This window comes from Onychomys torridus, chromosome 4 (genome assembly GCF_903995425.1).
Source record: "Onychomys torridus chromosome 4, mOncTor1.1, whole genome shotgun sequence".
In the NCBI taxonomy this organism is placed as follows: domain Eukaryota; kingdom Metazoa; phylum Chordata; class Mammalia; order Rodentia; family Cricetidae; genus Onychomys; species Onychomys torridus.
Genome location: NC_050446.1, coordinates 108,981,175 through 109,008,910, shown reverse-complemented (window position 1 = coordinate 109,008,910; position 27,736 = coordinate 108,981,175). Strand labels below are relative to the sequence as shown.

The window sequence follows — 27,736 nt, the reverse complement described above, 5'->3', positions numbered from 1 at the left end:
TGTACCACTTGGATTGGAAAGTAAGGCCCCAAGTTCAAGAGAGAAAGTGCTCATAGGTTTAGGCATTTGGAATTCAACTGCTGAATGTTTGCTCATAGTGTAGTCTACTGGGTTGAAATCCAGGCCTGGCTGAGGCCAACACCATTGATTTCCCAGCCACGTGTTACTCATACAAATATTGCTAGCTATTCCATGACAGGGAGGGACTTTAGATTGAGACTAAAAAAGCCTTTCATAATGGCACTGCCCTCAATCACCCCCAGAGCAATACAAAACCGAGAATAAGTTATAGGGCTTTGTGTTAAAGCCAAATATTTATAATCTGCTCAAATTTATATCATACAGAAGTTTTACATTTGCTAGACAGTTCATTTGCTCTGTAATACTTTTGTCATAGTTGTTTTCATATGGCATGTGCATTGTACAAGTGTAGAAGGAAAACGAAGTAGTTCATTGTGGGTGCCAAAGCAAAGTACAAAGATCTGGATTGTTTGGAAGACCCAGCCTGGGGTAGAACTGAACCAAGGGTGGTTTCAGGTCAGTCCCTTAACTTTTGATTTATTCCCCTGCTCTGTCAGTATGACATGTCCTACTCATTTCTGCTAGCTCCTCAGCTCTAACTCCGTGCAGTTTAGGTACATTTGGAGGCTAGTCTGCAAATGAAATGTCAAAGTCTCGGCATACAATGTTTGTTCATTTGATGTAAGCAAGAGAGAATTAAATATGAACTTTGGCAAAAGTCTATTAATAATTGACAAATAATGGAATTGTCTGAGCATAGAAAGCAGTCCATGAAAACCCCCTAGAATAGCTAAGGTTGCTGTATCCTGCTACAATGTTGCCCCGGCTGGTCTGCATTAATGATTATGAACAGCATGCCCGATCAGTGCTTCAAAAGTCAGTATATGATTACTACAAATCTGGGGCAAATGACCAGGAGACCTTGGCTGATAATATTAGAGCATTTTCTAGGTAAGAAATGTTGTTATTTAAAATTGTGTTTTAATATTACACAAAGATATTGCATCAGAATGAGATATAGTTTTATGTAACAGTAGTGTGAAATTGCCTGGATTTGTAGTTAATAAAGAGTAGAAATTTCTGGCATGTGAGAAATCCTGATGTCTTAAAATGTTGAAGTATTATAAGCCCAGGGATTGATGTCGAAAGTGAGCACTGCCTTTACTTCAACTATGACAGTAACTGATTCAACCATGCATACCAATTGTCATAAATGTTGATGACTCCATTTGCGTTTTATTAGAGTGTGGCAGAGAATGCTTGTGTTGATGTACTAGGAAGATGCCTTTAAATGCAAGATAGCCACGCCAGCCGGCGGTGAACATTGCTTCAGATGTTCCTGTCATGGCTTCTCTGTGATCACTCATTTGATTATGGCCGTCTGCACTTGCGCTTTAGATTTCAGCGTGTCTGGGTAGCACCCATCTTTCACCCTGCTGTCTCATGCCTCCTCTAAAGAGCTTCATCTCTTTCCCCAAATTAATTTTCCCACGCTTTCATATTTCAGGCACAAGACGGTTAGTGTCATGGTTTATGCTTTCTTCTTGTAGTAAAGAAAAACAGTTTAAGTGGATGTTATTTTGGTTGTTGCTTTGTTTTGTTTCCTCAGCCAAGCAGCTGAGGGAATCTTTACCACACCTCAGACTTCCCATGCCATTCATCTCCCACTGTAGTCCTTAGTGATGACAGTGGATATTAGGACTCCCCACTTACAATGATTCGTTAAACAGAAAGGGGCAGAAAATATCCAGAGACAGAAAATCTGCCTTCTTTCTTGTTTCTTCTTTGATCTGGAGTGAAACCCCTCCAAATTACCTTTATATTTCTGAATTATGAGATATGAAATCCTTTTAATGAAGGCAATCTCTTGTTGGCAGCAGCTGTTTTACACACAGGTTGGTGGTGACAGAGTAAAGGATGGGTTATCTCCCCCAAGGACATCTCTGAAGTCTTCAATCAAGCTTTCTCTGGAATCTTCTTGAACTCATAAATGACAGAAGCTGTGGATGGGGAATGGGTTAACAATACATGAGCTTATTGCTCTGCAGTTTCCTTAATCTTTTTTAAAGATTTATTTATTTATTATGTCTACAGTGTTCTGCCTGCATGTCAGAAGAGGGCATCAAATCTCATTATAGATGGCTGTGAGCCACCATGTGGTTGCAGAAATGGAACGCAGGACCTCTGGAAGAGTAGTTGGTGCTCTTAACCTCTGAGCCATCTCTCCAGCCCCCCTTAATCATTAAAAAAAAAATATTTAGGCTTCTTAAACATTTCCTGCTCTTGTAAAACATTCATTCCTTCTTGGGACCATGTCACTGTACTCACCAGGTAAATGGCTTTCCTGAGTGTGCCTTAAATAACATTCTAGCCCTACTGGGTTTTTATTCCCCAAAGACATTTCAGGCCCTTGACTGATGTATTGGGCTGGTGTCTCAGCATTGCTGCTTGATGCTCACCCAGTCCATCTCTATGCAGTCTTCTCTATCATGCAATAGATACCACATCTCATGCGGTCCAATTTATTAACTTATTTGTTAATAACACAAAAGAGTTCTTTCTATGTGGTATCAAACTGGCTGCGCACACCAGGCTGGCCTGGGACTTACAGCCATCCTCCCAACTCTGCTTCCTGACTGCTGCAGGAAGGTGTGCCAACATGCCTGGGCAATTGATTGACTTATACTTTGAGCTGTTTTCACAGACAGGGCTGCTACAAAGTTGAGGACCTAACAATGATCCAGATAGAAAGTTCCTACCAATAGGAACTTGCATTTCGGTGGCTGCACATTGACTTAGCTTCCATAATCTAGTGGGTGAAAATGATGTACAATGGCCCCCCAAAAGCTTCCCAAGAGAAGGAGCAAAGGAGTCCAGCAAAACAGACTACCTTGTTAACCAAGAAATTCTAAGAACTTTCTGCAGCATAGAGGACTTGGGAACTTGGAAGTTATGACCAAGCAGAAGAGCCTCTTGGCTTCTGTGAATTCTACAGGACTCACACTAGAAATAGCATTCTACTGTGGACTGATTTATCACTAGGACACAAATAATGCAACTGGGTTTCTCTTATGAAACTTGATAATTTTTTCAGAAGAAATTAAAAAGGTATTGAGCAAATTTCTTCACAGGACAGCCCATTCTTAGTGTTTGTACTACAACAATTATCAGCCATGATTACCAATCCAACATCTCAATTCCTGCATTGCTGTGTGGCTTCCTGCATGAACCATAATCCCTTGCTTTGTGTCATTGAGCTGATCATGTGGAAATAAGAATAGAATTTCTGCTGGCTCTGGTGGCATTTGGGTTGATAGGAGAAAGTCACCCTGAGGCTTGCCACTCTGTTTCAAATAAAGGCTACAAAACAACCAACCAACAGATAACATTGTGACATAAGATTGGGGTGTTTCAAAGGTATTTGTGAAGTTCACCCCCTTTCCCTCCAGCAAGTAGAGGGAACATCCTCAATGGCACTGTCCATCAACCCTCAGATCTGACAACCACATTTTGTATTTCTGGAAAGTTGGGCCATTTGTGTGACCCAGCAGCTGCTTGGAGGTGTTTCTTGGTATGACTTGGGATTAGCATTATCATGAATAGGGGGGAAAAAGGTCATGAAAGGATGAATAAAATGAACCACCTAGAAGAATGCAATTTCCTCTTGCAGATATATAAGAACAAGGCAAATGTCAGAATGCCAGGCTGCTGCATTTTGAATGGCCTGACCAGACTGGGGCTAATTTGAAAAAAGTATACTACACTATTTCTTTCACACACTCACATACAGGAGCTTCCTTACCCAGCTTCGTCACTGGCTCAGTGGCTTTTCCTGAAGGTGTTACTGACAGAAACTAACTTCATAGTTTGAGAATTTAGCAGGATCATGACATCAGAGGTAGAAGCTGCCTCCTTCCTGCTGCATCCGGATTGACACTGACAAATGGGAGGTTTAATCTGAACTATCTGGTAGTTAAAATGATGTCATCCTCATTTCATTATTTGAGAAACAATATGAAGGCACTAGTGGTGTTTTCAGTATTACACAAGTAGAAATGTCAGGGCGCCTCTCAGCTGATACAGTGTACAGGTGAGGAAGGAGCCTTTTCAATCATTTGCTTTAAATTTGTAGAGTGGAAAGCTAAGCAGAAGAAATTGGAAATCCATGTGTGGTATTTTAGATTTTTAGAAAAGTCAGTTCCGGGTACTCGGTTGGTGTGAAAATTAGGTGGGAGGCTTCAGTGCTGTGCAATTTGTGAATACTTTCAGGGAGCAGTTATGCCCGAGGAAGTGTGTGTACCTCTTGGGTTTTTAATTAGTTAGAACCTGCGCCTTTGTTCTGCTTGAAGTGTAGGCTGAAAGTCCTGTTGCAATTCTTTTGTTCATTTCGGTCTTTTGAAAGGATTATTACTCAATGGTCCAGCTGCTCTCTCCATCTTCACAGGCTCTTCCGAAAGTAGATGCCATGTGACAGCAACACAGGGCTATGGAGAAGCATTATTAAATGTGTAATTGAGGTGATAGCCATTTGAATTCGGGGTAGTTTGGGGTGGGGGTCAAAAATCCACTGAAATTGGCAAAGTTATTGTTATTTGGAAAATACCAAAACCTGGAGGACACGTTAGAAGATGTACACTTCCCTGTTGCACTGGCTTTATTTAATTTTGCCGAGAAATAGGGGGAGGGGCGGGGTTGAAGAATCTGCAATATCTTGAAACAGAAAATGGATTTATGGGAAGTGGGAGCACGCTGTTATTAAGGTGACTGCGCCACCAAGTGGATGAGTAAGGCTGCCACTTACGGACAGAAGGAGCTTGGTTTGTAAATGGGTGACATTTAAAAAGGCATTATTTTACATATGCGCGCGCGCGCGCGGGGGCACACACACACACACACACACACACACACACACACACACACACACACACACACACACACACCCGCGCACGAGAGAGAGAGAGAGAGAGAGAGAGAGAGAGAGAGAGAGAGAGAGCGCCGATGCGCCATAGTTTTGTGTGTACTCTTGAAGGCTTACATTGTTCCTTCAGTCATAAGTAAACATTAATATTAATGCTTTTTAAAGCCGACGTGTCAGTCACCACTATTAAATTCTTTTTCATGTTAAAAAACACACTTAGATATGATTGGTAATGAAAACTCCTTTCGGGGCTTCTGGCCCTCCCCCTTGAAAATGGAGATCAAAGCATCGTGCTGGAAGTGTCCGTGGGGAGGAAAAGATTTCCAGGAACAGAGCACGTGGTGTGACGGAAAACGATGACAATTACGATGTTCAAAGGAACAGCACAGGGACCCCACACTAAAACTCCTTTATCACGCTGCTGAGGGATGGTATGTTTTTAGACGAGCTGTGTGGGGAAGGTTAGATTGGAGAACTCTAGCAAGCCCTCAAGGCAGAACTGCTATTGCTGCCGCGGGAGAAAACAGGCTTCCTCCAGTGAAGGGCTTTCCCCTCCTTTCTCCTATAGGAAGTCACACTACGTTTAGAAAAACAGCCTCAACCTCAGTAGAAGTAAAGTCCAGAAAATTGACTGAGACTGTTGGTTAGGCCTGTAGATGTGTCTAAACAAGACATTATTATAATAATGCTCAGTCTTAGTTCATAGGCAATGAGAATAATCAAAGTAAATAAGTAGGAGATAACACATTCTGCTGATAGGAGACATAATTTATTCCGTGGGAAGATTTATGGATTAAAAAAAATTTTTTTGGCTTAATGGTAGCTTTAAATTAAAATTAAATTTAAAATTTTAAAACTTCAAAAATTAAAAATTACAGTTTCTGAGGAAAGAGCTTACCTAACAAAATAAATAATCAAAAAGGACAGCTCTTCCCTTACTATGGTTCTTCAGTGGACACAGCAATTAATTAAAGAACTTTGAAGAAAAAAATGCTAATTTTAAAAGTAATTGCCTTGAGCTACTCCCTCTTAAAGAAGGAACATCTCAAATTCAAATGTAACCTCTATATGACTTTGTGTATATCTTCAAAATGGTCTAGGGAAAGTAAAATAAAAATTATATTTACCCCAAAGCCTATAAGTGGATGTTCATAGTGACTTTGGTTGTTATTAATACAAAATGGATATATTCTAAGTGTCACCTAGGAGTGGTACCCTCCATGAGGTGAAATGGATTCATCAGCCCACAGGACAAGCTGGTGATACACACAGCAGCACACACAGACGTTAAGCACATCATGCTAGACTCAAAAGCCTGTCCACTGTGTGAGTCCATGAATATGGTATTCTTGAAAAGCAGAAGTATGAGGATGAAAGATCCAGAGCAACGTGTGTCAGAGGGCTGAGGTGGCGAGAAATTTTCGATAGAAAAGGAAATGAGGATATCTGAATGATGACTGACTGGCCTAAATGTGGCTATCTTGGCAGTTATATGGCTGCCTGGTTTTGCCATAGCTCTCAGAACTGCGTGCTGACGTAGAAGAGTCCTGCTGTGTCAGTCAGATTTTGGTAAAAATGAAGTGGGAATTCATTGTCATTCTCATTTTTATATTTTAAAATTGTAACAAATTCACACAGATACACACGCACACACCAATGCTGCACATATAATGGGATACTATGTAATATTTAATGTATATATATATAATGTGATTTTCATCACATTTGCTTTCTATGATAGCAAACATTAAAACTGTCCATTTTTCTTTAGCTTTATAAAAAGGATTGGGCTTAATGAAAAAAATTCTCTTTTAAAAATATGTTAAAATTTTGGCTACAATTGAAATTCTAAATTGTAGATATATTAATATTCATATCATTTAAATTCCAGATGGAAGCTGTATCCACGGATGCTCCGGAATGTTGCTGATATCGACTTGTCAACTTCTGTTTTAGGACAGAGAGTCAGCATGCCAGTATGTGTTGGAGCTACTGCCATGCAGTGCATGGCACATGTGGATGGGGAGCTGGCCACTGTCAGAGGTAGGAAAAGGAGCATCAGCACCCTCCTCTAACACCCTTCCCAGGATGTTTTTATTTGAAAAAGATATCCTTGGGTTTACCATCAACTTTCTAGTTTGTGTCTCAGGGCAAGATATTTTCTGTGTTCTTGGTTTTTGTCAGTGCAAAACAGGGATCAAACTAGTAGTTGTTGCACTGCGTTGTTGTGAGGGTCACAAAAGTCATACATATAAGTAAGTGCCTGGCACAGAGTCGTGCTAAGCAAATGTCAGTTGTTTTATGAGTAGTACTATCAAAATAAAGAAATCCCCAAAATGGAGATCTGAGAAGTAGCTTGCCAAAAGACATAGGTCTTGAGTGGCAGAGGTGGGGTTATTCCAAACCGAAATGATTTGCATCGTGAAAGAACAAACCTATCAAAGTGGTTGGTTCCGTTTTCTTCCGTGGTATTGGGACTTGATTCTACTTTATGGGTGGATTTTATTCCCAGCAGAGCATTTCCCACTGCCTCAGGAAGGAGCCAAGAGGAAAAAGCAAACAGGCTGCAAGGAAGTCTCTCACCATGGCTAATAGATTAACTTCCTGGTTCCCTAGCAACACCAAGCATGTGAAAGTCTATACATAGAGCTCTGTGCATTCCGTTTTGGAAACTTAGATGCATTGTTGAAGAACCGCAGTTGGTGTCTTTGGATGCCAAGGAGGGCAAGAGATGAAGGCTAAAAGAGCATGAACTCAAAGCCATTTTAAAGCACTCTCATACTGAGAAGGAAGAATCCTATGGATCTACCTCCTGCCTTGAGATGACTCCCATATAATTCTGCCAAGGACATCAAAATTTTGCTTTGACACAGAAAGGTTGTACTGTGGAAGCATAGGTCAGAGGCTGGCAGTGTCCATCCTTAATGCTAGAGCCACATGCACATGAATGGCCTCAGAATGTTCCCAGGTGTTTATGATACTCCAGAAACACACAGCCCCATGGGGGATATGGAGACTGGATTGAAAGTGTAGTAAGGTAGGTCTATTTAAAGTTGGGATAAGGAGCTTCAGGCAACAGAATAAAAGAAAAGTGAAGAGATGGGCATACTAGATTAAAACTTGAGTGGCCAAAACTTCCATGAATATCAAGAAGAAATATTCCATGGGATACTATGAATATTTTTGAGGAATATATTTGAAAAATAGTTGAGAAATAAGAAACTGCAAAAGGCTGATGTCCATTCAGTGTAAATAGTCCTTGAGGAAGAAAATGATATAAAGACAGTAGTGACAAAATAAGAAATTCGTAAGTGGAGTCAAAATAGTCGAGTGAAAAGATTCCATTTACTAATATGCAAAGGAGCATAAGTCATTAGCCTATATTTTGTTTTCTAGATGTAAAATTCTTATTTTAAGATGTCTGATGGGATTATGGAGACATGTGCAGTTTCTAATATGGATGGAAAGGATAGCAAGCAGAGTGATCTAAAATAATTCAGCACTTTGTATCAAAGATTTAAGATGTGAAGTTCGTAGCATGCTGTAAGTTTTTTTTTTTTTTTTTGAGGAAAAAGACTTGTATAAGGATTTTGCTAATTTTAATTTTTATTTGGCAAGGTGTTAGAAGAGCTGATTTATAATTAGAGATACAATGAAAAATGGCAAATATGCCAAAAGAAACAAAATTTTGAAAATCATACAGAAAGTGATGATGATCTCTTTCTCTTTTTGTCTCTTTAAAATCTCTCTCTCTCTTTCTTTCTTTCTTTTGATAAGAATTCCTGCGTAACTCAGCCTGATCCTACTGTTTCAGTCTCCTAGTGCTGGGATTACAGACTCTCTCTCTCTCTCTCTCTCTCTCTCTCTCTCTCTCTCTCTCTCTCTCTTTCTCTCTCTCTCTCCATATATATATATATACCAAGTGCTGGGATTAATGGCGTCCTCCACCACCGCCCAGCTGACATGCTATATTTTAATCACTTTAAAAAGCAGTTACAAATGACAGCAAGGCACACATTTCTTGTTTTTGTTAGTAGTCAGAACTAATGTTAAGGAGACTGTGTTTGAAGATGAAGATGCCTATTATAATTTACTATTTTTTTTTAAGTGGCTCAGTGGGGGATTACTTTATGTTCTCTGGCTTCTGGCCTGTCCTTATTCTTGGGATTCTTGTTCAAGAAGAAAACAATAAAAATAGATTTAAAAACAAAACCAGAAAAATGACTCAGAGGACAGAAACAGAGGGGAGCAAGTAGATCAGTGGGCAGAGCTCTCCTGGTAAGTCACTGTGGGGCCAGGGAACTATTATACACACATTCCTTTACTGGGCATTACCTTTCCATTCGGTGGACAACTAGCTAGAGTTTCAGAGAACTGCTTCTATAACTAGCAATGACAGGCTGTACTCTCTCCCTATGTTTCCAAAGCTCATGATTCAGATAATGAATGGCTGGAATAAAATGAAGATGCTTATTTAGAAATGGTGAGGGTATAGCCTAGGTAAGACTACTCATTGAACTATTATAACCCCTGGCACTAACCATGAGCTGATATTAAGTGCCCATTGGACTCTTACCTTTTTGGATTCATTTAACAAGGACTTACCATCCATCTTCCAGGCACTTGTCTAAGTACATCACAGCTGTTAAGTTACTGTATCCTCAGAAAGCCCAGAGAAGCAGTTATATTATTAAGCCTATTTTACATATGAGAAACTGAGGCATAAAGAAGAGGAATCGCTTGCCCAAGACCACATTATTCATGAGTAATAGAATTGTTCAGATCCCAGCAGTTTGTCTCTTGAACAGTGACTCCTAACTACTGTGTGCTACTTTGAAAATGATCTGAAGGAGTTATAGCATCAGAAACCATTAGTTTATAGCTTTAGGCGTGTGCAAAGCAGGACTCTGGGACAGTGAAACACACATTCTACATCTGAGTGAAATGGAAAAGGCAGATGGACTAGATGAACATACTATCTTCAGAAATCCAAGATCTTCGATGAAGTTCTCATCTGAGTAATAACCTTTTTAGGTTATAATACAGATATATACCAGGGAGCTCCTGCAAAGACCTCAGCATTCCTCAGGTTTCCATCTGTGTTCTCATGAGCATCCAGGATGTGTTGTCTTATTTAATATTAGAATTAATTCTATAAGTGAATGGTCATTAACTCAGAGGAAAGGCTATTGCTTGGCTTGTGCATGTGGGCATGGTCTGCGAATCGGGCCATGGTTTGTGTATTTGGATATGGGATAACGAGTTTCTTTGGCAGGAAAAGGAGAGGACCTCAAGTTGATGCTGTAGGTGACTCAAGTGTTTGAATTCATTATTATTATTTTTTATTTCATAACCTAACACTTGGTATTTTGTGTTTGCTCACAGAAGTCTGCTGTGGGGTGGATTGACTCCCTCAGCCTGTGAGCACAGTCACTGATGAACAGAAACCAGCTTTCAGTGATTCAGAACTCACAGCATTTTTTGATGCTGACATTCAGTGATACTGAGTCTCAGGTGTCCAAGGAAGCTGCTGTTCATTAACACTCTCTTCTTTATCTCTCTCCCCCAGTCTCTCATTCCCCACTTCCATGAACTCACTTTGGGATTCATCTCAGCTATCAGGACTTGTGCTCCTTGGCTTCTGGGGGAATGTAGACTGAGAACTCAGTGAAGGATGTAGTTGGCCACATAAAGTTTAAGCAAGAATGGAACAATATTCATGTTTAGTAGATTACTCTTTGAAATGCAGGGAATCATTATAGAATCAAGACGCAATTAATTGGTTTACTCCATTATTCCCAGGAAGAATTAGAAAATCTATGTCTGACCCTTGAGATTATTATGAAATCTATTCAAGTCATGGAAGATTTTTGTCACCTTCCTAACTGGCCCTTAAAATTTGTGTTTTCAGAGACAGAGCCTATTTGCAAAGGAAGGAAGTTGGGGCCAAGTTCAAAGGACAGAGGTTAATTTGTAATCTCAGGACAAAGTGGCCCTGAGGCAGCCTGGCCAATGAGAATAAGTGAGGATCATTCACATTTGTCATTAATGGTCTGACCTATGAAATCAGGATGTTCTCTTGACAGTTCTGGATTTTGCCATGGCACCATAGTTTCACATTTCCAGATTTCTTCACCACTGTGGGCACAAGTTGACATGAGCTAGACCCATGGATAAGATACCATGTTTTCCCATTGCTTGGTGGTTGTCGAATGGGCTGTACATTTAATTTTTAATTTTGAAATGCAATAACAATGCATACAGGGTTGCCAGGTAAAACTCAGGGGCCCTTTACATTGTAGTAAAAAGCTAGTCAGTCGCTTGATATTCAAAGTGAGAACTTTAAATTGCATTTCCAGATGTTGTAGTGTGAGATCTTGAAATAAAGCTAGAGAAGTTTGTAGTGCTGGACCATGCTACTCAGTTTACTGTCTCCTCAGAGCCCTATGGTCCCCAGATCTTCCTCTTGCATGTGTAACTTCTTTCAAGAAAGCACGGTCTACTCCTATCTTATCATAATGACAACCACTTTTTTTTTTTTTTTGCACTAAATACTGTTGTGTTATATCTTATTCAAGGACCTCAAAAAATTACCTTTAAGGTCTAAGCTTGAAATGTGTAATGTCCAAAGATAACCTCAGTCCATGCTGTGATGAAGGCAGTGTGGTTGCCTGTTGTATCCCAAAAGGGGGCAGCCAAGTCCTGCTTTAGCTGACTGTTCCTGAGGGAGTAAAGCTAGGCTGCCAGATCTTCAAATATCTTAAAAGAAGCAAGAAATCTCAATTTTTTTAAATGTACAATTCCTTGTTTTTATACGTTGGCAAATAAATCAAAACTCTCTAAAATACCATTTAGGGCAACAGCATGTGAGCCAAAGCAAATACTTTTGAGAGTTACAACTGTCCCTGGGCTGTTCAGCAGAGACATCTGATTTATGTGGAAATTCACCACTAACTGGTTTCGCTTCTTGTGGCAGGTCATTTTCACTCTCTAGGATTACTGTTTCCTCACTGATAAAGGGAGCTGCTTAAGTAAGGCCAGTGGTTTGCATACTGTGTCCCATGGGGTCTGGGGCTGTTTTGAAGGACCTTGGAAACATTGCAGACCCACTGCTATGTTGTGAGTTTAGTACTCAGTAAGAAAGTTCTTTGAGGAAAGATTTCCACTGCTAAACAAAACATGAAGGAAAACATGTCAATGAGAAAACTACAAAACAAAACCAGCTCCGCATGGTGGCACACGCCTGCAGCCTCAGTACCCAGGAGGTCCTGGGAGAGGAGAGGTTGCAAAGAGTTGGTAGCCAACTGGGGTGCATGGTCAGTACCAGCTAGGGCTACATCACAAAACAAAATAATAACAACCATAAGCACAAGACCCAAGAACCCAAACCAGTGAAAGAAACCAATGAAAACAGAACACAAAAATCCAGAAAACCCCCAAGAAGAGTAAATGATCTTTACACTTAAAACATTTTTTTGACTGTATTTAAAACTTCACCAACCACCAAAGACAGACAGTTCAAAGTATATAGCTGCCCTTGTACATTTTCCTGGGATTCCATCTTTTCTAGTGTGTTTTATGGCAGCGGTTGGAGAGCTTGGACAGGGAGTGAGCACTAGTGTGCATTTCCTTTCTTTTCCCACACTGCTCTCCTTCGATACAGGACAGGAAGTGGAGGCATATTTATCTTTGTATCTTGCTAAAGACACAGATAAATATTTGGTAAATATTTATGAGATTCAGAAAGTGATACTTCAAAATCTGGAAAGATAACCAACATTTATTGAGCAATTAGTGTGTCTCAGATTTTTAAATGTATCATCTCATCTAATCTTTAGCACTATCCTAAAATACATTGATCCAAACCTCTAGGGACTGATCTTTAACCCTGTTAATGTGGAAACAGGCTGGGTGACAATGTATTTAATATATTTTGCTCAATGTTATTATTATTCAATTAGTTGGTGCTGGCTATACTATCCTGATCAACCACTGATGTTTCCCAAATATCACTAATTGCAGCAAGAGACTCTGATAGTCTAGGAATATTAATCAAAATCATAGCATGTTCTATGCTTTTGATTTGGAGAAGAAGTAAACCAAAGAAAATGGAAGCTGTTAGGGAAGCTTGGGAGCATGTGTATGGAGTATTGAATTATACACCAACAGAAACTACAGTTTCTAAAACTCTTCTGAAGTGGAGGGATGTGACTGGGAAACATTGTGGATTGTTTTTTGTTGTTGTTGTTTTGTTTTGATGTTTTGTTGTTTTTCTAGACAGGGTTTCTCTGTGTAGCTTTGGTTGTCCTGGAACTTGCTCTGTAAATGAGGCTGGCCTCGAACTAATAGAGTTCCACCTGCCTCTGCCTTTGGGGTGCTGGGATTAAATGTGTGCACCATCACCATCCAGCTTTTCTTAGCCACCACCACCAGGCCATTTGCAGTGACTAAAAGTTTTGCTGCAGAACATTATTTAATTAACACCTTAACAACTGAAAATTGTTCTAATTTTTAATAAGTTGAAAATGTCTATAAATAAGAGAACTTACCACCCCCCAAGTTTTTGTCTTCCTTATTCTTCAGGGAAGAAAATAAATCACCTCTGTGTTTCACATGTTGAAGGCATTAGCAAACAGTGGCCATAAATCTTACTAGCTGATAAAATAGGTGCCACAGTTAGATTTGGTTTCTGTCTTGCAAGGTGGGTAGACCAGTCTGATTTGTCTTTTTTTGTTGTGAGCCTAGCTGTAAATAGCTGAGCCACCTCTTCAGCCCCAAGTCTGAGTTCTCAAATGCTTGCTGCTATGTTACAAGCACTACCAGGGAAGCTCTCTCATTGTACACATAGTGATCATCATAAAGCTTTACCCCATCTTCCACAGAGTTGCATGAGCCTATTAATTTATTGCCTTTAAACTGAGTAATAACAAAGGAAAAAGTATCATTTATTCTTGTATTTCTAGCTTGTTATGTGGACAAAGGCCACATGAGGGCGTGCTGGGACCTCATATATAGAGAAAGTCATCTGTCTAATGCGTTCCAGGAATGCTCAGCATATTAGCAAATTCTTATTAAACTGTTGAAAAAAAAAAAGTTTTAAAAGAAATCCCTGCCGCTGGATGCAATTAGAGGCTACCACACAGGATTTGATGGGCCATAAAAGTATTAAATCTGAACACTTTCTTTTTGAGCCTAAAACATTCCAAGGTGAAGTTTGGGGATTCGGCTGAGATTGGCCACCTATTAAGGTGCAGGTGTAAGAGAGTGACAGAAAGAACTATACACCCCAGAGAACTGATCACGGTGCAGGAGAGCATTCTAGCTGGTGAATTCTTCTGGATTTTCCGAGATTAAATGATCAGCCTCCACACTGACTGGAAGAGCACTCCACAGGAAAACATTGTCATTTCCTTTGCTTCTAAGTCAAATGAGGAAGTTTTGAAAGTTTTATTGATTTATATATTTATGTGTTATTCTAGGTGACCAGGGAGATATATGTTTCAACATTCCTACTAAGAAAAGAACCTCATTGTTCTCAGTTTTACCCACTCCAGGCAAAGCAGTGGGCTTGTTCTAAAAAAAAAAAAAAAAAAAAAAAAAATCAACAACATTTTTCACTTTTCCTGAAGTGGAGGATATTTGTCATATTAGGTGTAATATTTGGATTTTATCTGCCTGCCATCACTCCTCAAAATGGACCTGCAAGATTGTTGCCATTGTTAGTTGCCAGTGGAGGGGAAGGGGACACATGGACAAGGACTGGTCAGTGGTAGACAGTAGGGTTCAACCTAGGTTGGCTCCCTCAACTCTGACTTAGTTGTTTGCCATTGCCTAATATTTTGCTCATTTTCACTAAGAAGAAAAAATGAGGAACAGAAGAGAGATGATCACCTCACACTGCATCCAAACTATGTTAGCTAATCCTTTGGAAGGGAGTATCTTATTTTGGTAAAAAGTGAGCATGCCAACAAGTAAATTAAAAATAAAAAATAACTACTCCATGCTTTTTTCCCCAAGTAATTTGAGCTTGTTTTATTTTATTTGAATCTGTGTTTCCAATAATCAAAAGTAGTGAATGGGGCATATCACATACATATGTACACACATAACACACATTACTCACATACAAACATAAACAATATATAAAAAAGCTTGTGGCACTATGTTGCACACAGATGTGCCCAACTTAGCAATGGATTGTGTCCTTAAACCTACTTTAAGTTGAAAATATTGTTAAGATAAAATACATTGAACACACCAAACTTGCTGATCTCCATGGCTTAGCAGCCCAGTTCACACTGGTTGTTTGCCCAATGCTCCTCTGAGTGACTAGAAGTCACAGTGCACAGCTTCTGTCCAACATGACAAACAAGAGGGCTGAGAAAATAATAAGGTTCAAAATTGAGGTATGGTTTCTGCTGAAGGCATATTATTTTGTTTCTACCATGAACTAGAAAACAGTAAGTTGAACTGTTCTAAGTTAAGGAGAAACTAATAAAATAAACAATTTTATATCTTAAATTCCATCTTTTTTTTTGGAAGTTAAATTCAGTATCAAAATCACTTTTCAGAAAATAAAATTTGTTCATCAAAAGTGACTATTAAAAATTAGAACCCAACTGTATTAAAGAATAATATCAAATGGTATGATATCAAGGATTGTGCACCAAAATGTACATTAATGAAGTAGCTTTGTGGAGAGCACATGATTGCTTTTGTGACTTCTTACTGGACATTGAGTTATGACAATGAGCAGTCAGGGTATAGTGTGTCCCAGCACTGAGGGGGTTAAGCTGTGGGAGTTGATTGAAGTTGCCAGGTGTAACCTGATGCTCATCAAAGTCATCATCATTAGGAAGTGTCTGACTGCAGTCATCTCTCTCTAATTATCTGCCAGTTACACCAGGACTGGATCACCCAGGAGGATAACAAATAGATGTTTTGGGTTGGGGATTTAGCTCAGTGGTAGAGCGCTTGCCTAGCAAGCGCAAGGCACAGGGTTTGATCCTCAGCTCCACAAAACAAACAAACAAACAAAACAAAAAAACACAACCTCCCCCCCAAAAAAAAAAACAAATAATGTTTTATTGTGTCTCTGTGTTGGGCCCTAGAGAGGGGCTGAAGCAAGCAAGGGAACTCTAAGGTGTCACTGGGACTGATGGCCCTTCACCTCTGCATGGTAACAAAGAAATCTCAAAGCACAGTAGCAGGCTAGTGTGATCCTTGAAGATGTTCTGCTCTGTTAAAAGAACTGGAAAATTAAGCCTGGTTTCCCCACCTTCATTGAAAGTGCTTAAATTGGCTAAAGTACTTAAATGGTAAATTAAGGTTTATTTGACCATTTCTGAATAGTTCAAGCATAACTTACACTTCACTTAGTTAAGTTCTCCAGAACTTTCTTTTTCTAGAGAAGCCTAATAACACTTTAAGACACTCTCTCAGCAGCATGGGTCCTGTTATTAGTCCCCGCATGAGGAAAGGCTGACATGCAATGGACATTAAGGTGTACATTTATGCAAATACTTCAGCACGTCAGATCTTGAGTTTAGAATGCACAGTGGCTTGGTACTCTGTCACCACATATTTTCCCCGTTACACAAGGACTTCCTGTGCAGATGACAAAATTCGTTTTTCCAACAAAATTGTTTTCAGCACAGATGTTTCGGTGACTAAGTTTTGAAGGAGCATTTTAATCAAATGCATCTTAAAAGTTTAGACTTTTGAACAAATTAAACCTTTCTCTTCTCTTCTCTCTTTTTTCTTTTAAAAACATAGGAAGCTCAAGTCTCTTTTCCCATAGAAGAGAGATAATGTTCAAATAAATCATTTGAAATCAAAGTATTTTAAACTGCTCAATTGTTGTGCCCCATTCAGAGTATGGGATGGTCTATCACAAGTTAATGTTTCAAATAATAGTCATAACTTTTCTGGTGTAACTGTGGATGGACATCTTCAAGTCTGTCTTAGTTTCTTCCATGTTATAAACTGCACGATGAGTTTTTGTTTTATCTGATCACTCAATATCCTAGTCATAAGACTCCTGGACTTGACATTAAACATTTGGAAGCTATTTTATAACTGGTAAGTTATAATTTCCCAGCTTTGGGTAACTATTTTCCACCTTTGGACATTTAAATTTGGGTTCAGTCATTTATCCTTCTAATCTGAAATCTAGGAAGCTGAGCAAACCATGGATAAGCCAGCTTACTTTAATGCAGTTTAACTCCTTGATGTAAAACCAGTCAGAGGTGAATATGGGAGCAAATATAGCATATGACCTTTGCCCCTCCCCAGTAGGCACCAACAGAGAACAGAGAGGTGTCACCAGGGTGATGTCAGCAACTGGCAAGCCATGTGAGAACAAATGCCCACTCTGTTACATCTGGTCAGTTTTTCTCTCATTTTCTTTACATTAGATTGGGGGTTCTTTACAAATATATCCCATGAACTTAGATGAGCACATCAGAAAGAAAATATTACATTGCCCTCAAAAGAATGTTTGGTGGTCACCAGCTTTGAAAACACTCAGCAACTTTGAGGAAATATGCATCTCAGGTCCCACTCCAGGTCAACTAGTCAAAATTTGAAGTTCATCAGCATCTATATTGCTCCTATTAGATAGACATCAAGCCTTGGAGGGACAGACAAATTCTGGGGTGAAAGCTCTGTACAGTTCCCAAAAGAATGGATTAAGTCTTCTAATGTGAAGCGGTTAGATGCAGCATGGAAATTATTCCCTTCTAAAGACCCTCCAAGTCTTCTCAGAGCCTACTGATCTCAAGATGAACATGGAAAATGATACAACAACTCTAGTGTATGAGAGAGATGCACTCAGAGTCCCTTTCAGTCAAAGACCTGGCATGGGTGGGCTTGGGGTCCAAATTTTTGTAAGATACATGACACCAAGTTGTCCTGTCATCACTCTTCCACATCCATGTGACCTGGATCAGAAGGCAACATTCTCATTAAGGCTTGAAATAAAGAAGCCTGTCCCCATTTGCAGGGCCACAATGGCATTGCTCAGCTCTAAGGCAGACCTTGCCAGACATGATGTTTGGCTGAGCTATTAACTTGTGCCAGCTTATGTAAATCACTGTACATTAGATTTTAGGTTTTGTGTCAGCCCCAGGGGTAGCTCTCAATTCTTACGTAGCCAATTACAGATGGTACAGGGTAAAAATGTAGTTAAGCTTTTGCCAGATGGTAGCTTCATGGGTCAGAGCCATACTACTTAGTTCATGTGTAGTCTTGTCCTAGCACACGTGATTTAACTTTAAGAAGACCCTTTATTTGGGTGGATCTGAGAGGAACTTCCTGCGGAAGTAGGCCCTGTTACCATTATTGAACAGCCTCATTTACTTTGTATTTTGGCTATTGCACTGAGTTTCTCATGGATTATGAGTACCAGCTGCTTATCAGGTGTATGCTTTGACCATGCTTTCTTCCAGTTCTGTGGTAGTCATTTCTCTTATTAACTATTTTCATTGCTGTTCTGAAACATTGTAGGTCAATGAAATCTCTTAAAAACTAAAAACTAAAATAAAATGTGATCCAATAATCCCACCTTTGAGGAATTGAAATTGGTGTGCTAAATTCTATTTGTATTCTCATGTTCATTTCAGCATTATTTATAAATGGAAGAACCTAAGATTCCATTAATGGATGAATGAATAAAGAAAACGTGGTGTGGATGCATAATGGAATGTTGTGGAATTAGAGAGTAAAGTGATAGAAGCTAGGAGCTAGGATTCAGGGATGAGACTGGAGAAAGGAAGGTGTCAAAGTCTAAAGCATGCTAGCGAAATAGCTGCTGGGAAGCTGTTGTGCTGTATGAAACCACATTGAATACTGATGTAGTTCAAAACTGCTGAAAGAATAGGATTTTTAACCTTTTTTTAGATTTATGGTTTGCACTCAAAGCCTTGTACATAGTATTTAAGTGTTCTACTAAGTTACATACCCAGCCTTGAAGAACAGACTTTTGATGTTTTCATCTCAAAATTAGTTGCATATTATTTAGCATAACTGGATATCTTTTACAAAGTGCATATAAATCAAATAATCACCACATTGTACCACCATCATATGCACAATTACCACTTGTCAATTAAAATACATAGATAGATGTATATTAGAAAACAAGAAACATTGCTGACTATGGTACATATTAACTTACAATGATGTTAAAAAAACATGTCTCTGACAAAATCATGAACAGTTTCACAGTGCTTCTGGACCACGACTTTTTTCATATTGTGTTAGAACTTATTGCACCTAACCCTGTCAGTCACATGACCTCAGCACACACAGAGGTAATAGTCACAGACCCTGTCTTAATTTAAATAACTATCCAGTGATACTATAACAAAGGTGGAACAGCTGGCTTAGACTTACTTTGCAGATGAGATGTAAGTAAGTCTAAGCCAGCTGTTCCACCTTTGTTATAGTATCACTGGATAGTTATTTAAATTAAGACAGGGTGGTAAAGCTGGGGCTGTTGACAGGCCTTCGCTGTTCAACCTCTTATCATCTATTGCCATTTGGAGACATCAGCATTATCTCCCATATATATATATATATATGTATGTATATATATATCTTTGTTTTCAATGCCTATATGTTGATGTATGAGTGTCTGAATTTGCCTTAGAGCAATGGCGGAACCCATGACTGCTATTGTCCAATAAAGAGAGGAAAGGAACACAAAGTATATCAACAAACTCTGACTTACCCTAGACTACCAGAAGTGTAGCTGTGGAGCTAGAGAGATTTCTCAGGGATTCAAAGCACTTGTTGCTTTTGCAGGTTCAATTCTTAAGCAACCAGATGGCAACTCACAACTATTAGCAACTCCAGTCCCAGGGATCCGATATCCTGTTCTGGCTTCTGTGGGCACCAGGCACCATACATACATACGTACATATGCATGCACACACATATGTACAAGAAAAATATCCATGGAATAAAATAAAAATAACAAATAAGACTTTAAAATAAGAGTTTAGCTGGGCATAGTGCCACACATCTGAAATTCTAGCACTTGGGAGGTAGTGACAGGTATTGTTCACGGCCAGCCCAAAATACAGACCCAATTCCAGATCAGGCTGGGCTGTTCAGTGAGACCAAAGAAACAAACAGTTTTCCCTCAGTTGAGGACTATTCTTTAAGTTATACCTTAAGGTGATAAAAGAGGCAGTAAAAACAAGAAAACGAATTTCTAAGAGGTCACATGGGGAGTCATGTTTACTTGGCAATGTGTTTTGGATATGTTATCTTAAATTTATTGTTATTATCATAATTGTGTGTGTGTGTGTGTGTGTGTGTGTGTGTGTAGTGTGTAGGTCAGAGAATAACTGTTGTGGGGTTGGTTCTTTATTTCTGCCTTTATGTGAGGATTGAATTCCGAACACGAGGCTTTCCTGGCAAGGTTTTACTCACTAAACCATCTCACCGGCTCTGGATGTGTTATATTTATGATGTGAATCCTCAGCCTTGAAGCAGTAGTAGAAACCTTCAGCCCTAGAAAGAGCCAGGGTGTGCTTTCACAGCAACAGTGCCTTGGCTGAGAGCTCTCTTCAGCAGGCTTTGTGAAAATATAAAGTCACCATTGTAGCTGTGTGGTGGACCGCCACAAATCTGGGACTAGAGAGGGAAGCTGAACCATTCTTACCTTTGAGAGTGGGGGGTCATAGATTCCAGCTGCACAGGGAAAGTCAAAGCCAGTTGAGAATGAAAAGATGAGATAGCTGTGTGTGTGCGAATCATCAGGATTTCTCCAACTGGAACTTTGGAACAAAGCCTGACTGTGCTCAGATACTTAGAAAACTTGTAATCTTTATCTCCAATGTACACAGTGAGCTAGAAAGGTTTATCTTTATCTCTCAGGTGAAGGTGATATGCGAAATCTTTAGCATCCAATACAGCAATTGGCTTTAACCCCTTAAAAGTGATGCTTAGAATGCTGGGCTCTTATGCTGTAACAGGTGTGGCTCCTTTAAGGCATGCCAGGCATTAGAGAAGTTACTGGTCTGTAAAAGACCCAAGGAACCCTCAGCGAGAGGGAGGGAACTGATGGCATGATTAAATACTCTAGTACATTTGAAAGAAACCAAGGACAGAAAAATAATTACTTCACAGCTATGGTCACCTACTTAGTAGAATGGAGGTATACCCACTTGTTTTCATTTTTGAGACTGGGACGTACTATGTAGCTGAGACTGGCCTTAGACTTGAGCTGTTGCGACAGGAAATCCAGGCTGGCCTTAACATTGAAAACCTCCTGCCTCAGCTTCCCAAGCGCTGAATAACAGGGATGTACAATGGCATTTGGTCTGTGATTTAAACATCAGAACACTGAAGAGTATCAGTGTCAAGCTGGCATGAACCAGTCCATTCTCAGATCTGTCCTTACATGAATAGTCACATTTTCAGTTCTCTTTCTAAATGGGCCTTGTAAAATTTCATTTCTTTAGTTTACTCTAAGGTTAAACTATGTTAACAAAAAAACAACAACTATAATGCATCAATAATTTTCCCTGGACACAGCAGGTGACCACTAGTGACTAGGAATCAGAGTGATCAGCAATGTTTGCTCGGGAAGCATGGAACCCCTTATGATTCTTTCTCCTGGTTGTAATAGCTTTGCCCCAACAGATGATTCATCATGCCCAGATTCTGATGTTCCCTCTGCTCCCAGCAGACTCTTATTAAATCACAAACATTTATCAAATTCTTGCCACCAGAAACAATGGCAACTTAGAATTTATGCTCTGCAATTCCAAATTTAAGCCCTTGTAGTTAGAGTTTTCCTGCCTGGCCCACAGTCAGGACAAATCTCTCTCACCCGCCAGTCCCATAGCTGCTCAGAACCAACCAAGTAAACACACAGAAACTTACATTGTTTACAAACTGTATGACTGTGGCAGGCTTCTTGTTATCTACTTCTTCTATCTTAAATTAACCCATTTCTATTTATCTATACTTGGCCATGTGGCTTATGGCTTACCGGTGTCTTTACATGTTGCTTGTCATGGCGGCTGCTGGCAGTGTCTCTCCCCCGAGCCTTCCACCTCCCAGAATTCTCTTCTCTCTTGTCCCTATACTTCCTGCCTGGCCACTGGCCAAACAGCATTTTATTTATACAGAGCGATATCCACAGCAAGCCCTCATGATTTTAGTTGTTGAAAAGTAAACATGGTGGTTGGGGCCATAGCTTAGGGACAACATTCATGAATAGCATGCCCTGGGGTGGATCCCCAGTATTGGAGGGAAAAACAAGTTAGAAAATGTTAGAGATGGATGGGTAGCTCCAGAACAGCTGGAAGTAATGTAGGCATGGACTGCTCTAGTTCTCTATGGACATCTGTACTCAAATGATTGTGGGAAGGTATTTGAGAATGCTGACATCCTGGGCAAATTAAAAAGTTTGGTGTTTGTATGGTTTGTGAATTGTGTGAACATTGTCATGACCTCTGTAGAATGTCTATAGATACTTAGATGCTTAGGAAAGTCCTTGAAGATTTCCATTTTACAACTGGCAGAGCTGTGGTTGAGAGCACTGCTAAATTCATGAAGGTTCCAGATTATCTGAATGTCTGCTCTGCTCATCCTTTCATGAAGAACTACTTTTATCTGTGCTTGGTTACCAGAGATTCTCATGGATACCAGTCCTATACAAATACATTGGGTTGTGTCTTACTTTGCTGCCCAGCACTGTATGACATTAGTTAGGTCACATCTTTTTCAGGAAATCTTCTCTGTGTGGTAAAGTGTTGGCTAGAAAATTCTGACTCAAGGACTCATTGCCCTCTGGTGTTATTTCCACATTTCTAAACTTAATGAAAATCAGACAAGGATCCAGATGTATTTTACCTAGTAAAATGTGTTTCTTATGGACAGTGATTTGCAAGCCTTGAGAACCAATTAAAGAAATTCTCAAACAAGCTCCTGGGATGAACACTGTCTCAAAGGGATGATGCTCTTTAGCTCCCATGTTTGGTTTGGAATGAAGATACCATCAAGGGCATTGGAAATGTAATATGTGTGTTTTCAAAATCAAATTCATTTTAAAAGCCTTTGAATTTAGACTTTTACTATCAGCAACTGATACTACTATTTCAGTGTCTGAGTATGATCCAGCATAGATGGCAGCAACATTGTCTGGAATAATCAAATCCTTGGGACCAACAGGAGACTAATGGAGTAAAAAACTGTAGTTGAGACCACAGGGTCCACTTTGATAAGCTTTCTAGGAGACTTTGTTTTTGGCTAAAATTTGAGCATGGAAACTCTTGAACCCCTCAGAGAAACTTGCTAATCATCGTCTTACTTGGTTCTCATCATCATCCTGTGAGTGCTACTTGGACAAGTACATTCATTCCCATTTGACACAAGGTGACCACTGAGACGATATGAGTGACTTGGGAATCTGTAACCAGCATTGGATACTTATGCTTTATTTCTTAGAATTTCCTGTATAGCATGGAAATGTCAAATTAGCCTCCCCTCCACTTAACTCACTTGTCTTACTACCTATTAGGAAGGAAATTCCTTTGTCACGTTCTTTAAATTCTTCCAAGGCAATTTTCTCATTAATTGTTATCTGTTTTTGATATCTAGCTCACACATTTTTAAAAGGAGCCACAAATTGTAGAATGTGTCTTAGTAAATGTGTTAGAAATGAAATTCAGAAATATAAGAAGGAAGGAAAACTTGAACTCACTCATGGTTTTATTACTTATTAATGTTGTTTGTTTAGATGAACTATAATTTGTAGAAATGTGGAATCATTACATGTTTTTTTTTAACTTTTCACTTAATATATCTATACATCTTCATTGTATTTGTATGTCTATAAATATTTTACAATTTTAACAGTCAGAGTTCTCCAGAGATATGGGATCAATAAATCTATACCCCAATATAGATATCAGTACCATCTCTATTTATGGAGGCACCAAAACTCCAAATCTGCAGACTAAGCAGAAGGCTGGAGACCTGATGAAAAATGATATTAATGTCAAGTTTAAAGGCAGTCAGCTGGGAGAATTTCCTTTTCTTTCTTGGGAGATATCAGTCATATTTTAGGCCTTCCACAGATTACATGAGGCCATACAACTGTAGGCAATCTGTTTTACTCAATTTACTACTACTTTAAATGCTAACTTCATCTAAAAATATCTTCATGGTAACATCCAGATTTGTTCAACCAAATATCTGGGCACCATGACCTAGACAAGCTGAAACATAAAATTAACCTTCACTACAGTGCTATCCCTAATGGTTGTATGTATTTCATCTTATATATTAATCACAAACAGTAGAACCAGTACCCCAAGATGGTCATTCAGGTTGCTCTCAGTATTTCCACTCGCAGCTATAGCATATCCTTTGTTATTTACTTATTCTTCTTCACAGTATGCAATAACACAGAGAGAAAATCAATGCATGTTTTATTTATTTATTTTTAAACTTTTGAGTTCATGCTGACAGGTTGCCTTTGCAGAGGTCTTTCCCTCTTGAATGAAACCCCACTCTAGGAGAAGAAGCGGTGCCAGGTCTACGTTGATTTTTCTCCTTCCCATTACAGCCTGTCAGACCATGGGAACTGGCATGATGCTGAGTTCCTGGGCCACCTCCTCAATAGAAGAAGTGGCAGAGGCTGGCCCTGAGGCACTTCGCTGGATGCAACTATACATCTACAAAGACCGTGAGGTCAGCAGGCAGTTGGTGAGGCGAGCTGAGCAGATGGGTTACAAAGCCATATTTGTGACTGTGGACACCCCTTACCTGGGCAACCGCTTTGATGATGTGAGGAACAGGTTCAAGCTGCCGCCACAACTAAGGTAAGTATGGTCTCACAGTCTCAGAGTGGGGTTTCTTTGTCCCTTTTAAGGGCCACCTCCAAAAGCTGATTTTCTTCTTCTAGACTGCAAGTAGATACCATAGAGATGTAAATATCCAGAGAGACATTAACCTTAGGGCATGCTTAAAAGAATCTCATTGGGGATGACAGGCTTTGTATTCTAGAGAAAGCCACCGCCACATATCTGTATAATCTCTAGCAAGTGCTGCTGCTTGGGGATGTCACATGTTTGAGCTATTACAACAGGAGGGATTACTACATATTTGTAAAATTAAACAGATTTTATTACCAGTATGAATTAAGGCTTTGGGAAGTATGAAATAGCATACAGATGAGTTTTGTACAGTTTTTTATTGTGATCCTGGTACGCTCTTTCTTTGTGGAAATCAAAGACCCACATTCATATTTTAATTTTAGTTGTATTAGGAGCAGACATGACTAGGAAGATGTGAAAAAGGACAAAAAATGGAGGAAAAAGGAGCCATGTATTTGATCCTTCATTTTATGCTCCTCTTTCTCGTGATTCATCCATGGATGAAGATTTGTTCGTTCACTTACTCATTCATGTTAGCAAAAACCATGCATTACATTATCTAAAATCGAACTACAATGATTTCATTGGGTCATTTAACCTGTGATTAACTTTTAATTGCCCCCCTCCCTTATAGCATTTTAGGAGTAGAAGCAACTTGAGTAAAAGCCAGGACCTCAGTGGAGCTCAGTGAGAGAGGACTTCAGGTTCGTTCAGCTATACGTGTCTTTCTTCATTGCTTTCTCCTTCTATATTTTATACCAAAGGGCCTCTTGCATTTTTCATACCAGTTGTGACAGATGTGTGACATCTCTTGGGCCTATACATATCTGAACAGACATCAAACCTTTGTCCTAGTGAATGACATTTGATGCTGGGTATCTGTGGATGTCTTGCAAGAAGTCTAGGGCTGGTTCTACAGGGGTCACTGCTCACTGTCTACATTTTGTTTGTGTTTGCAATAACTAGGGCTTTAAAGATCTAAGAAAGGTAAAAGAATAAAGATAAAACATCTCATGTTTACTTTCTGAAAGAACTCAAATGAACAGATGCAAAGCTCAGGTCAGGTTTCCCCATAGGGAGAAACAGATTATTGGAAATGGAACTTCCTATGCATTATAAACAGTCTTGTGTAAAGACCATAAAATTGTCATTTCCCATAGCCACCAGTATACCTATGAGACTTGGCTGTTGTGCTGTGTGTCAACAGGTGATGTAATTAATGGGAATGCTTGTCACTCCCAGACAGTTTTGGGGATCTTAGTTCTGTATGTAGTACCTCTAGTAATCCAATGGAAGACTTGGGAGTAAAGCTGGGCAGCAGAACTCATGGACAGGCTACCAAGATACCATGGAGGGTGAAGAGAACAAAGCAAAACCTGCCTCTCCTGATGTAATCCTAAGCCTGCCAGATGCACCAGGAAGCCAACTACTTACATCTTCTCTAAAATGCAGTCTGCACTCACCTTCTGCCTACTTTTTTTTTTTTTTTTTTACTTTCAAAAATAATTAGTTTCTAACTGTGGCTGTTTCCTATAGGAAACACTCCTTCTTTCCTTCGGTCGTTTGTGAAGGATTGGTCCTTTTCCTCTTTACTAAAGGCATCGCTCTTAACAACAGTGATGATAATAGAATCACAGAGTTTGCTTGGTGCTTCCTGATCTGGGTAGCAAACGAGTGGGTATCTAGTCCTGTGGGCAGGAGGACACTGTTGTGTATCCCAGCTGGGACCCCTTGCTTCTCAGCACGGAGGTGACTGCATGATGAGCCACAGGCCTGAACGCTCCCCCACCCCCTTTTCCTTTGCCCCTGGACTTCTGCCCAGATGATGTGGCAGCCGTGAAACAAAGACCCTTTTCAGCTATTAGTGTTCACAGGAGTGGCCCTGGGTTTCCAGCTTGTCACAGCTCTGTTCTGAAGATGATCAAATCACGAGCAACACATCCAGGTTATGGGGAACACGGAAACATCCTGCAGCTGGGCACACCCCAGCCTGGCCTGCACACTGGTGGGGCTTGTCCTGAGGGCAGCAGGGCAGTACAGGGGCTTCTGCTCAGCGTCTCAGGGGCCCACACTCTGTTTGAAGACAGAACACACAAACTGGAGGAGGTCAAGCCTTCTGCTTGAGGCTTCATTCTCCCTGCAGAACTCATCTGTTAACAACCCGATATGAAATCAGTTTCTTTTTGCACTGACCTGACTCATAGAAGGTGAAGCCTGCTTTTCAGAAGTGAGGTTTGGCAAGGGAGGGAGACAGGAAATCCAGGGGAGAATGAGTCGCTAAGCCTGGCTCCTTCCAGCCTTTGCTACTTCCTCTGCCCCGGGTGGAGGGGAGGGCCCTGACTCTTGGCACCCGGGAGCAGAGAGAGTTCAGAGGGTTGGTAATGGCCACTTGGTCTATATGGAAAACATATGTGTGTGTGCGCATTACAACTGGCATGAAAGTGGGAAGCAAAGAGGAAATCCTCCAGTCTTAGAAGAAGCAGGGACAAAGCCAGATTCCGGAGCCTGCGAGGCAGGGCCCTTTGGTATTGTCCATACTACACAGAGATGATTCATTTACCTGGATTAAGATTAGTCTGTCCTCTTCCCCCACAGTTCCAAAAAGTTTAAAGAAAAGCAACAAGATCAAATCATTGTCAGGAATACACACCGAGGCCAAAGGTGTCCACACCACAACCCTCAAACCTGATACTTTACATGGAAAAATGAGCTTGGCTGAGGGAAGTCAAGGATCTTTAAACAGGAGATAATCCAATTTTATCACAGTAGACATTGTATGCAACGACGTGTTTTTATTAGGGAAAGGTGTAAATGGCAGCCAGAGGAGTTGAGATGATACAAGGAGAGTTTGGAACCCTGTGTCCAAGAGGCTGGGCTGTCACTGAGAGAACAAGTGAGC

The 27,736-nt window shown here is 40.0% G+C and overlaps 1 protein-coding gene across 1 annotated transcript in view; it reads left to right on the top strand.

Annotated features, from left to right (window-relative positions):
- Positions 1-821: 821 nt before the first annotated feature.
- The window catches only part of Hao1 (hydroxyacid oxidase 1), a 46,342-nt gene continuing 19,427 nt past the window's right edge, over positions 822-27,736 (top strand). The window contains exons 1-3 of the mRNA XM_036183226.1: positions 822-972; positions 6,831-6,982; positions 24,528-24,783. Of these exons, the coding sequence (XP_036039119.1) occupies positions 836-972; positions 6,831-6,982; positions 24,528-24,783 (545 nt within the window). The 5' untranslated portion in view covers positions 822-835. The remainder of the gene's footprint in view (positions 973-6,830; positions 6,983-24,527; positions 24,784-27,736) is intronic.